At 45.6% G+C, this 13,005-nt stretch overlaps 1 protein-coding gene across 4 annotated transcripts in view; it reads right to left on the bottom strand.

The window, feature by feature from the left end:
• Positions 1–1,189: 1,189 nt before the first annotated feature.
• SORT1 (sortilin 1) overlaps positions 1,190–13,005 on the bottom strand; it is an 88,185-nt gene continuing 76,369 nt past the window's right edge. For all 4 annotated transcript variants that reach the window (XM_019011709.4, XM_031008972.3, XM_055353807.2 and 1 more), the window contains exons 16-20: positions 9,477–9,593; positions 8,462–8,570; positions 6,289–6,395; positions 5,878–6,001; positions 1,190–5,672 (exon numbers count right to left, since the gene is read on the bottom strand). In XM_019011709.4, coding sequence (XP_018867254.4) covers positions 5,658–5,672; positions 5,878–6,001; positions 6,289–6,395; positions 8,462–8,570; positions 9,477–9,593 — 472 coding nt within the window. In that variant the 3' untranslated portion in view covers positions 1,190–5,657. The remainder of the gene's footprint in view (positions 5,673–5,877; positions 6,002–6,288; positions 6,396–8,461; positions 8,571–9,476; positions 9,594–13,005) is intronic.

Below are 13,005 nucleotides of genomic sequence, written 5' to 3'. Positions count from 1 at the left end.
ACAGAAGCTCAGGCTCTTTGTAACTGGTATAGGAGCTAAGGTCCAGGACAATCTGTTTACTGGGGCCTTGGATGGCCTATGGGGTTGATTTGGTTGGCAGAAGACTGGGTTTTTGCCATATCAGAACTAGTTTGAAGGTCTTTCTGAACTATTTTTCCTGCTTGACCCAGCCAAGGCCCCATAAGTGTGGACAGTCTCCTAGCCAGGAGACCCCAAATACACCCCCTTTTACACAACACGTAACCCATCTTTTGGTGAGGAAATTGGCCCAGGCTGAGTCTTAGCCCTTTGTTGGAGCGAAGGTGTACAGAATCAACTTTAAGATGCAGGTTCCTAAGGTTTGCCCATCAGAAAGTCTAATTCAATAAGTCTGGGGTGCTATCCAGAAATCTGCACCTAAAAAAACCAACCTAGTGACTCTGGCGCAGGATATCTTGGAATACCATGTTAGATAGAATTCCTTCAAATGAAACAACGATCTTCGATAATGTCCTGGGGTAGGAACTCTCCCATCAGATGGTGGCCTCAGGAACAAGGGCTTTGCCCTGTCATCTTCAGACCAAGGTGCTGGAGTATTACATGGAATATTGCCCCAGGCTAGCAGGGTAGGATGGCTAATGGTTCCAGACGGGTGGGCAGGAACCTCTCTTAAATGCTTTGCAAGAGAGGAAGGCTGCAACTCTCCAAAGGTCCTTAAATGAAATGGACAAGAAAGGGCCCGTAAGAACAGCAAGAGAAATGTAAGAGGAGCAGATGGGAAGTTACAAAGCTGAACTTCTCAGTGCCGCCAGGGGTCAAACCTGCTCAAAAGAACACAGAATTCAAGGAGTAATTATCTGTTGCTGTGTCCAGAAGGAAGAGTGTAGCAACTGAAACCTGTGAAGGTATGTGGGGTGGGTGCCTAGACTTTCTAGGAGGAAGAACAAGAAAGCTAGTCGTATACACATCCACGGGAGGAAGATCTGTATGAGCACTAAGAGCAAGAAAATGAAGAACAAGACAATTAGGTAATTTATGGCTCACATTTTTGTGAGCCGTTTTCCTCACAGATGACCGAATACATTTCATGCTATAAATGTACAGTCCTGGCTCTTTAAATGGCTTGTTCTCTGGTTGCTGGAGTCTGATTCTGAAGCAAGAAAACTGGAAAAAGTATATCAACAAACTGTAGCTTAGTCATTTCAGTAGGTCAGGTAACAAAGTCCAGTCTGTTTTATTTTTAACCCAAATATTCCAAATATACAGAAAATTACCAGTACAAAGTTAAACACATTCAGATTTATTTACACAATGCTAAAGAAATTTGAGTTTTATTTCCATTTTGTGGAATTTTATTATGGGGTCTGGCTTTAATGTGTAACTGACGTGGGTCACTGAAACTCGATTATCCCACCTCACATGCAATTTTCTGTCCCAAGGCAATAGAAAACTTGGGTTTTTAGGGCACATGCAGTAATGATCTTAATACTGCTTTACACTTTCATGGGAAGGCAGCTGTCCCACAGCTTGGGGAAGGACCACATGCTCAGAAAGGGAACAAGAGAAAGGGCTGAACAACAGGCACATGGGGACCCTGAGCATTTCTGTGCACGAGGATAAGGAGAGTATGACCAAAACCCTCCTCCCTAGAGGTCCAAACACAGGAGGTGGGCCAAATCATCAGGGAACAGTCAGTCACCCGCTTGTGGCTGAGGGCATGCGGAGGATGAGAACTACATTAAGGATCTGGGGCATAGCAATAAATCATTACCATGTACACTATACAGTTTATATATGTATATATGTACACACACATATATATAAAGGTACAGATTAGTTTATGTTATTCCTTATAAACAAGTACACTTAAGAATGTACTGGTGTGAAGAAATGCATACTGCAAGTTGTTTCGAATTAATGTTCTGACTCTTGTTATTATAATGCAACCTAACCAAGAAATCAACATGCTCCTGCTATTTCAATGATGCTTCATGAGGGCAAGGCCTGGGCTCTGCTAGGGCAGGATGGTGCTCCTAGAGCTACCTGAGCTGGACAAACCCATGACAGATGGAACAGAAAGTCTGGCACCTGCTGACTCCGGCCCTCCCTGTCACTTCATCACACAGCAAATCTTAAAACTTTGGTTTTTTTCAAAGGACATTTAAGTCCATGTTCATTTTCCTGCTTCAGGAAAGATGGTAGCAAAGTTGAAAGCCGAATCCCTTCCTATTTTAGCACTTCCAAGTATCCTGGATGAATATAGGGGCGAGGGGCTACACTGACAATGAGCAGGATGCACTCTAGGTCATTGTGGACAGGCATGGAGCTCTTGAGAGCACTGCTCAAAGGAAAGAGGGAATCTCTACCTGGATGGTTGGCCTGGAAACTAAATAATGACTAATGCCAGGCCAGCCCCGTTACCCTGGGGTGGGTGTGGATGGCCCTGGGCTCCCCTCCGTATCCTGGTATCGTGACGAAGGCCATGAGAACCAGCTCTGGTTTACAGTCTCGATGCAGGAGCTGGAGGTGGCCAGCACATTACCAGCCCGTCAAGGATGAAAGACCAGCTTGGGCATGGAGAGGCCCAGAGGCAAGCCTCAGAGCAAGAGAGAGGAGGTGGGAAGTCCATTCAGACGCAGACGTAGATTCTAAGTTCCAGTTACGGCTGATCTATGGACTCTCCTGAGCCTGCCCCCAGAACTGCCACAACTCTCCAAAGGCTTTTATTCTTCGAAATAGAGTTGCCATTGAATTAAAAGCCTACAGGAGAGACGGGTCTGGTCTGTGGTCTCACTAAAGCCCAATGCCCAATTAGGTCCAGAGAAGAAAGAAGAGTGAGTTCCCTACCTGGATTTAAGAACTCGGACCACTTTGGACTGGTATGTCCAATCTCTCTTACAATGCTAAATTCCATTGCTGAAGCTTCCAGAAATGATCTCTTCTGCTACATCAAGCTTGGGAGTTTACACAATGATACACTATGTTTTACCTTCAAAGATAATGCTCCTAACATGAGTAGGACAAATTAGAAATCTATTTTTTTAGAAGCTGCAACAGATTTGGGCACTCTTACTCTCTGGCTGAGGGCACACATTTGTGAGTGAGCAGGTTGATAAAGAAAGCTAACTAGCCAATAATGAGAATGAGCCAGGCTGGCTGTCAGTCTTCAAACTAACAGAGCTAGCCAGCCTGGGGTGGAAACCAGGATGGGGAGGGAGACCCATCAGTGGAGAGTCCACTCCTGCACTCTTGAGCAGTGACCCTCAATGAGGGGAGGGGCAGTTTCTGCAAACATATTTAAAATCCCCCTTACTTTTGTTTTCAGCCATGAAAGACAGGAAAACACAATTTTCTGTTCACCAAGGTGGCAAAAAGGTGCTAAATACTGCTCGGAAACAAATGCCACTGATCCCTGTCATAAAGAACAGCAAGTTATCTACAAGAAGGCAGCCTTGCTCAAAGTGGTCAGCACCCGCATGTGTAAAGATTTCCAAGAGTTCTGAAGACAGCCAGCCAGCACTGCTTATCACACACACAGGGACCCTGAACAACTGACTCCATCCCAAGAACATTGTGAGGTTCAAATGACATTATGTGAGTGAAGGTGCTCTGAAAATTTGCCAAGTTCCACAGAAATCCCAGACATCATTAAAAGCGAAGAGCCCTATCGTATATGGTTAGAGAAGAATATTAAGTCTCCTACGTCTTAAAACGAGTAAGAGGATTACCATGTATTGGTGCATCTACCCACAGTGAGTACATGCTGGGAGAAAGGTGAGTGGTGTAAACAGTTCTTTTCTGAGTACCAAATTCACTTTGGGCAGGAGGGAGGGTGGGACAGAGGCTGACGTTTTCATTTGTGAGCTGGTGTATCTTTGGAATTATTTTTAATTTTAAAACCATGCAAAATGAATAAGCAAAAAGACTAGTGCACTCCAGCCCTAACCATATTATCTTCACAAAAACTGCCTCAACTTTATTTTCTAACTGAAGCTCCCTGACTCATTTCATTCTACTGCAGTTTTAACGTCTCTAAAAGTCTCCATCCACTCTCTCCCCCACTTTCCACGCAGCTGTTAATCCATTCTGGGGAGGAGAGAACTTAGCCATCTGCTTACATTCTGACAAAAGTTAATTTGGCACTTCAAATAAAAAAAAAAAACACACACACAAAACTGACTTTCTAGCCACAAAATAAACTAGTAGCAAATGGTATCTACCAAAGAATGTCCCAGTCATCATCAATGGGAGAAATGTGACCCGCACAGTAGCTACATTAAGACCAAAAACTTGCCATACTGTATTTCTGTACAGCAAATATTCAAGCTGTATTAAAACTAATTATTGCAGCTTTCCATTACTATATGGCCACCCCAAAATCCACCCAACTACATTCTATAATTTATTTAATTTAGAGAAGTATCAAATGGAAAACTTCTTTTAATCCAAAATAAGAACTTAATGTATCACACAAAGCATCATCTATACTGGAAGTGTGTTTTCAATTGGTTCCTCCAAAATTTTTGTGTCAACAAATTACTTGGCAAAGTCAGAAAAAAGGGGTGAGAAGGAAAGCCTGGTAATAAAATTCTAATTTTTTAAGTCTATAAATCTGAAAAAATCTCTAGTATTGGTTCCATGTACAACAGCAACCTAAGAAGCAGCAGATAGGCAGCCATTGTCATGATTTAGCAACGAGCCACACGACAGTTAAGAAGGGAACATGGAAGACTGTGAGGTTCCGTCTTCGGGGGTTCACACTGTGTACCCGACAATCAACTCTAGGAAAGAGATCATTCAGCCTGGGCAGACTTCCAGCTAAGTTTGTACCCTGTCCTTGAGTAAGTCTACTGGCACACACAGAAAGCACAGCTTGAAAAATCTCAGAAGCAAGAGTTTCTCTTTTAATAGGTGCTGTATCTAGTCAATTCTCTGCTGCTCCCTTCTTCCTGCCCCAAGTTAAAAATATTGCCCTGTAAGTTTTCCTGATGTACTGTGTGGGAAGCACGTGGTTAAGTTAGTTGCCAAAGGGCAATTAACAAGGGTATTGCCTAATTAAACAAGGGAAAAGAAAAATCACTGTGGTCTGTGGTCTCTGAAAAAAAAAAACAAAACAGTAAGTGGGATCTGTGTGAGAAGCTGGTGTGCAGTGTTCTTGGAGTAGGACTGTCCCCAGATGGAGAAAAGCCGGCCAGGCTGTGCCAGCCTCTGCAGCCTGTTTTCATCTCTACAGCTGTTCCGTCTCGCCAGCAGAGCCCAGGGATGGTACCAAGTACACTGTGAGAGCTGATGCTGGAGTTGGCAGATGCCCTGGGGCAGGCGCCATGCAGAACACACAGAAGTGGGGTTAGTGAAAAGGTCCCTTCGAATTCCATTTCGTTTCCCTTAAAAAACAAAAACAAAAGCCCATACTTTGCAAACAGACAGGACGAGAAATAAGAAGTTAAGGAATTTAAAATGTCTCCCTTTTTCTCAGAGCCAATTGTAAAAAAGTGCTCAGGGTTCCCCACCCCCACCCTGCATTTCTTTAGTGTAGGTCCTTTTGGCTTTGATGGAAGCAGCAGAAACAGAGCTGGGTCCCTCGCAATGGGAAATTTATTTCCCGAAGTTGGAGCCACAGGGAGTGTAAGAGGTACTGTGGTTCCACCATCCATGCTGGGTCCAGCTCCTCTGAAGAGCTATTCCAAGAGGTCCTGAAAAAGACATGCACCATATTACCGACAGACCACAACACTCCTATTTCAAAAGCAATCACCTAGTTTCTGGGCTTGCCAAATCTTATGGTCATTAAGTCGCCTTGGCCCTGGCATATCTTGATCATGAATAGAAGACAGACTTTATTTTCTTGTATTTTTTTGGGGGGGGGGGTTACTACCATTCAAGAAGAAATAGCCTCACCTCATCTGAGTCATCATGATAACCACTTTTATTAGTGTGGGAGGCTGTGTCCAAAGCATCCACACCATCCACACCATTGGCCTCTGCATGCTGCTGCAGCACAGAGTATCGATGCACCAGGAACCTGTGAACAGAAACCTCCTTAACACTCGGTGGTACACAGCAGGGGTGCACTTCTTACAGGACTGTGGACTTTCTCAGTTTTATACACTCAGGAACGCATCACAGACACAGAAAGCACAGTCCATGGTTGACATATGAAAAATGTATGACATGAGAAGATTTGGGCCTGATGTTTCAGGAACAGTACTGCAAGTACCTAGTTTTTGCCAAGAGTAGACTCAGCCATATGCCCTAGATCAGCCTTCTGGCTTGAACTCAGTACCTTGGATTGACTTCTGTGTTCCTTACCTTCCCCCACAGACGTATTTCTTCACAATGAGCACTCCTGCTACGACTGTGACCAGCATCAATCCCACGATGGCCAGGATAATTGGAACAGAATTTGACTTGGAATTCTTGAGAAATTAAAACACAAACACAAAAGTTTTAGGCATGCATATCCTAGGACTGAGGTCAAGGCAGCCACTCATTCCCCTCATCTCTTTGTGAATGATCTGCAGTCCTAATGCGCTTAATGATGGCTCTTTTCCAACCCCCCAAGATGAACCATCTCAGTGTTACCAGGAGAATATTATAGCTGGCAGAGAGTCATCTTAGCTCCAACTGCCTTGAACCTTCAAATTCTGTGGTTTAAATGTCAAAGTTACACTGGAAGCCTGGGCAACTGCCTAGATCAAGTATGATTGCTCCACACTACCACTGTTCACAAGTCTTGGGGCTTAAGGGTGGAGTAGGAAAGGGAGACTACTGTAACAGTGGGCCGAATGACTCTAGAACAGGGCCATTATCTGGGAAGAAGCTGTGTCAGAAGAACCAGACAGGCCATTATATGACACCAAGATTTATTTACTTAATTTTTTATATATTATTACAAATAAGCCTTATCATATCATTGTTTGCATGTGACCTACCTGCTTCTGGGTGGGAAATAGGGAGTGTGTGTTTTCAATGTATCCCAGAGGAGGCAGAGCTGGATTCTAGGACAAGCTGTGTCCCTGTGGGTGGGAGTCCTGTGCAATCACACACACGAACACTCTGAGGAGAGTCACCAGGAGCCCAGGACAAGGGTGCACAGAAGGAGGAACTCGCCCCCTTACCAATACACACACCCACACACTCCTCTCCCATCATCTCCTTAATCCCACCCCTTGTCAGTCCCTCATCCCTTAGAACAGCAGAGAGGAGGGACTGCAGATGATCCAGCTTGACCTCTCCTATTACGAATTGGGAAACGGGCCTGCTGTTTAGCATCTGAAGTCATGCTGCTGGTCTAGTGTTTCATTATCAAGAGGTTTCCTCTTTACACATCTCCAGTTCCACAGGTAGTTCAGTGCTACAGATTTGGATGCAGCCTCATAACCTTTTTTTTTTTTTTTTTAAATTGAGACAGGATCTCACTCTGTCACCCAGGCTGGAGTGCAGTGATATGATCATGGCTCACTGCAGCCTTGACCTCCCAGGCTCAGGCGATTCTCTCCCTTCAGCCTCCTGAGTGGCTGGGACTATAGGCACACACCACCACATCCGGCTAATTTTTGTATTTTTTTTTGTAAAGATGGAGTTTCTCCATGTTGCCCAGGCTGCTCTCCAACTCATAGCCTCAACTGATCTCCCCACCTCAGCCTCCCAAAGTGCTGGGACTATACAGGAGTAAGCCACCATGCCCGACAGGTAACTTGCTTCATTTAAATCAAAACCAGCCCATTACCATCGCTCAATTTTTCACTTTGAACATACTTAACATGACTTGGTCAGAGATCCACCCTACCTATTGCCCAGTGCTCTTCTCTTCCACACATGCACAATTCCAGGTCATGGCCCTTCACAGACAACCTTTTTTTTTTTGGTACGGAGTCTTGCTCTGTTGCCCAGGTTGGAGTGTAGCAGCACGATCTCGGCTCACTGCAACCTCCACCTCCCAGGTTCACATGATTCTCCTGCCTCAGCCTCCCGGGTAACTGGGACTACAGGTGTAAACCACCACACCCAGCTAATTTTTGTAATTTTAATTTTTGTATTTTTAGCAGAGACAGGGTTTCACCATGTTGGACAGCCTGGTCTTGAACTCCTGACCTCAGTGATCTGCCTGCCTTGGACTTCCAAAGTGCTGGGATTACAGGTGTGAGCCACTGTACCCAGCCCACAGACAACCTTTTTGTTTTCCTAAATGACTCTCAGCCTCAGAAATTTCCACAACTGTATGATTTTAAGAATTTTACAATTTTACAGAATATCATCCCCCGACCCTCAATAAGAAAAGAGCTTTCAGTAGGGTGAGCTTATCACTGGGTTACATGACCCATCCTTCATGCTAACAGCTTCCTGTATAAAGGGAAGCCTGAGAGAAGTAGTTTGACCACTTTGTATCAGTAACAAAACTCTTTGATGCTTTAACTTTGATTTTTCTTGGCAGAACACAAAATCCCATTTGTACCTGAAAACTAGACCTATTTTAACATACCTGTTTTTCCGGACTCAAAAAGTTGCTTGTGCATTTCTTTTTCAAGTCTTTTACTTCTCGAACTGGATTTACCCCACCCTGGCATTTGTCCCCTGGAATTTTCCGGTACCTACCAGGCAGAGAAGATTTGGTAACAGAAGATAAGGATGTATTCCTGGGTACCTGCCTATTTCTTGGAAACAAGATTTGAAAAGCTGCCGAAAAGCTTCCCATCCTTACGTCATCTTTCAGGCCTGGGGGGAATGTCCACAGGGATGTTTTGGGGGATATTTTGTGTAGTTTCAGGCCTTAAGCAAACTAAGCATCTCTGTCCCCTCCTGTCAGAAACATGCCTGTTCTTTCTACCTAAGAGACTGTGCCAAAGAAAGCTGACCCGAAAAAAGCTCATTAACAAGCGGTACAAAATGGGAGAGGGGAAGTTATCAGGGGAGCGAGGTAATGAGGCCCCTCTAGAGCAGCACTGTCCAATATGGTGGCTACTTAAATTAAAATTGATTAAAATGAAAATTTCAGTTCCTCGGTTACATTAGTGTCCACAGCTATGTGTGGCTAGTGACTATCATATTGGGCACAGCAAATTACAGAACACTTCCATCACCAAAGAAAGTCCTATCAGACAGAGCTCTCCCTGGATGTGCCTAAACTGTGCCAGATGAGCGATGGACGTTCATGGTGGATGGGACGCTTCTGTCGTTCTGCCTGTGGGTCCCTCGCCTCTCCTCCTTTCCTGGGGGCGATTGGGCGGGAGGCAGGGGTGCAGGATCTGGCTGAGCTTGTTTTCCTGCCCTCTGCCTCGTGGTGTTGGTGGGGTTGAGTCCTCTGACACCAAGCACCCATGGCTCACCTCCTGTAGTTGACCCTTGAAGGAGGCCTTCATATCCTGCCCCTCCCCAACCCCGCCAAAAATAGTGCTCTAAAGTAGGGCTTGGATCTCAGTGTGGAGAGAAGCAGCTTTCACTCTGAACAAGAACACCTCACCTCATCCATCGTGACAAGGGAGAAAAGGCCACCTCACCCATTTGTTGTTAGGTGTTCTTCTCTTCCGTACAGACAAAACTCCAGGTCGTGGCCCTTCAGTTCTGGCTGTTCCACACACTTGGAGTCATTTTCTGGACGGTAGTAGCCAAAATCACTGCAAGAGTCAGCAAATAAAGTACCTTTCAAAGCAGCTGGAAGACCGCAAGTGACTAGCAATGAAGGGTTATGTGGGGTAGTGGATGGTTAACATTCCAGTCTTGGGTTGTTAGAAAGTAGCTCAGGAAGTCCTGTGACACCTCTGAAGGAGGTCGATTTAGGAAAACAGACATGGAGAGGGCCTTTTTTTTTTTTTTTTTGAGATGGAGTCCCGCTCTCTCACCTAGGCTGGAGTGCAGTGGCGTGTTCTTGGCTCACTGCAACCTCTGCCTCCAGCTTCAAGCGACTCTCCTGCCTCAGCCTTCTGAGTAGCTGGGATTACAGGTGCGTGCCACCATGCCTGGCTAATTTTTTATTTTTAGTAGAGAGAGCGTTTCACCATGTTGGTCAGGCTGGTCTCAAACTCCTGACCTTGTGATACGCCCACCTCGGCCTCCCAAAGTGCTGGGATTACAGGTGTGAGCCACCGTGCCCCGCCAGAGAGGGCCTTATTAAGGAAAAGAAGCTTATGGGTCAGGCCTGGTGGGGGTAGGACTAGCTAGGGCCCCAAGGCTGTGCACTGCAGGCAGCTCAGGCGCAGGGAGGTGACTGATGCAGCCTGCAGAGGGGTGGAGACTCACACAGAAACCTCAGCATCAGCAGCAGCTCTCAACTCAGGGATACTTGGCAATTCTTTTCTTTTCTTCCCCCTCCCCGCTTTTTTTTTGAGACAGGGTCTCGCTCTGTTGCCCAGGCTGGAGTACAGCGGCATGAACACTGTAGCTTCAACCACCTGGGCTCAAGTGATCTTTCCGCTTCAGCCTCCCAAGGAGCTGGAACCACATGCATGCACCACCATGCTCGTCTAATTCTTTGTAAAGATGAGGTCTTGACACATTGCTCAGGCTTGTTTTGAACTACTGGGCTCAAGTGATCTGTCCACCTCAGCCTCCCAAAGTGCTGGCATTACGGGTGTGAACCACTGTGCCTTGCTAATTTTTGTATTTTCTGTAGAAAGAGTTTTGCCGTATTGCCCAGCCTGATCTCAAACTCCTGAGCTCAAGAGATCCACCTGCCTCAGCCTCCCAAAGTATTGGGATTACAGGCATGAGTCACTGTGCCCAGCCAGCAATTCTTTTCTTTACCTCCAAATGTCATTATTATGTTGCCCTTGCAGTACACAGCAAATTTTTCTGTCTTCCCCACTTCTGTTCCTCTTAGCTTCTTAGATAGTCTTTGCCTTCCATGTGAACACCATTTTCTGTCCTCCATTCCACCCCATCTCTCCATAGTGCCACCCACTGCTCTCCTTTTCCTGTTTACCCCAAAGAAACAATGTCTGCTGACAATCTCCAGGGCTGACTCCATGAGCATCCTTGGTTCCCCTCCTCCGACCTGCCCTGGGGCCTTGCTTCCCTGAGTATGAGGGGAACAATCAATCTCTCCCACTCAGCTGGCAGCGTCTCCTTAGCCTGCATGTCTTGACCTTAGAAATTACTTCCTTAACCCACCTCTCCCTTACTACCCACATTTCTCAAAAGAATATTTTTTTACTTGTCCTATTTTACTCATTTATTTTTTCTTCCACGCATTTTGGCTTTGACCCCTTCTGCAACTTTGAAAATAAGTGTCTGGGCCGGGCGTGGTGGCTCATGCCTATAATCCTAGCACTTGGGAGGCCGAGGCAGGCGGATTACCCGAAGTCAAGAGTTCAATACCAGCCTGGCCAACATGGTGAAACCCCGTCTCTACTAGAAATACAAAAAATTAGCCAGGTGCAGTGGTGTGTGCCTATAATCCCAGCTACTCGGGAGGCTGAGGCAGAAGAATCGCTTGAACCCGGGAGGTGGAGGTTGCAGTGAGCTGAGATCGCACCACTGTACTCTGGCCTGGGCAACAGCATGAGACTCCGTCTCAAAAAAAAGAAAAGAAAATGAGTGTCTGCAGTGCTCCTAAGGCTCAATAATCATCAAATTCAGTGGAGCCCTCTCGGGTCTCATTCCCCCAGACCACCCATTCTGCAGCATCTGACATACTGTTGTGCCCCTGCCCACCTTGGCATTGGTAAAGCTGCACTCATCTGTTTCTCTGCCCTCTGCTGCCCCCGCCACTGCTTGCTCTTCTTTCTTCCTAACCCATAAATGCAGTCTTTGGCCGGGGGCAGGGGGCAGGTATAATGCATTCTCTTACTTTTTCTCTATCTGCTCTCCCTTAGTGATCACAACTATTTTTGGTTGCAACTAAAACTTCCAGGTTTTACCTCTCTTGAGTTCTAATCCTATATTTCAAATACATGCTGGATATCCCACCTAAATATGCTGACAAAACCTCAAAGAAATAAGATGTTCAAAATACATCATGTTTTCTCCTTTGTGCCAGGCTCTCCTTATCATTTCCGTATTTGTCCATGACATTACCTTCCTTCCCACTATCTCACTGGAAAATTTAGCCTGAGGATCCTCCTTCTGGGCCCTACTTACTTCTTTATCATGACTACTGTGACTTCCCCAATGGCCTATCTTCCAGGACAGCCTTCCTTGATCATGCTGTTGGTGTCTCTGCTTGCAGCAGTCCACTGGCATTGATGAGCTGCTTCTTCCCAGATGCTCATGGTCAAATCCTACCATTTGTCAACGCTCAGCTCTCATACCACCTCCTCAACAAGGCCTTCTTTGACCCACTTCCTTTCAGCTCTACATGAAATATTCTCTTCCTTTTCTAAATCCCCATGGCACCTGGCACCTTCTGTTTTGCAACAAATTTTCCATTATCACTTTTCATTACCTGCGCATAGCTGGTATTCAATGAGTATTTGGGGAATATATGGATGCTGCTCGTATTTCAAGGTTTTCCTGGTAAGTATTTAGGAGAGAGGGTATGAAGAACGAAAGATGCTGAAGATATCACCCCTCAAATAACAGGAGGAAATTCGGGTAAGAGTTTTAGGTATTCAATCAGAAATTTCTGGATTTTTGTGAGTACCCTTCTCACTCATAAAGGACCCACTTCCCAAACATGTGGGCTCTGGAGTCGGGATGCCAGTTTCACATCCCAGCTCTGCCACTTCCCACGGGCATATCAGTCATGTCCTCTCTGTTGCGAGGTTAAATGTAAATTGCTTAGGATAGTGCCTAGTATAAAGTTAGTGCTCAATAAATGTTAGCTGCTATCATGATTACTATATTATTATCGAATAGAATATGCTTCCAAGGAATTTGGGGCTTAATGATGGAAGCAAACCTATAAATAGTAATTAAAATTTAGTAAGTGCTGTAATAGGGGAACTCTGGGGGTCTAGATGAGGGAAAGCCCATCTAGTGGTGATACCTGAGCTAAGTATGAAAGGCTAAGTGGGAAGTCGCCAGACTTGGGGGTGAAGCAGGGACTGTGGAAAGACTTTTCAGGCAGAGGGAGCATCATGTGCAGTGGCA

Source organism: Gorilla gorilla, chromosome 1 (genome assembly GCF_029281585.2).
Source record: "Gorilla gorilla gorilla isolate KB3781 chromosome 1, NHGRI_mGorGor1-v2.1_pri, whole genome shotgun sequence".
NCBI classification, from domain to species: domain Eukaryota; kingdom Metazoa; phylum Chordata; class Mammalia; order Primates; family Hominidae; genus Gorilla; species Gorilla gorilla.
This window is presented reverse-complemented; position numbering and strand designations above follow the sequence as displayed.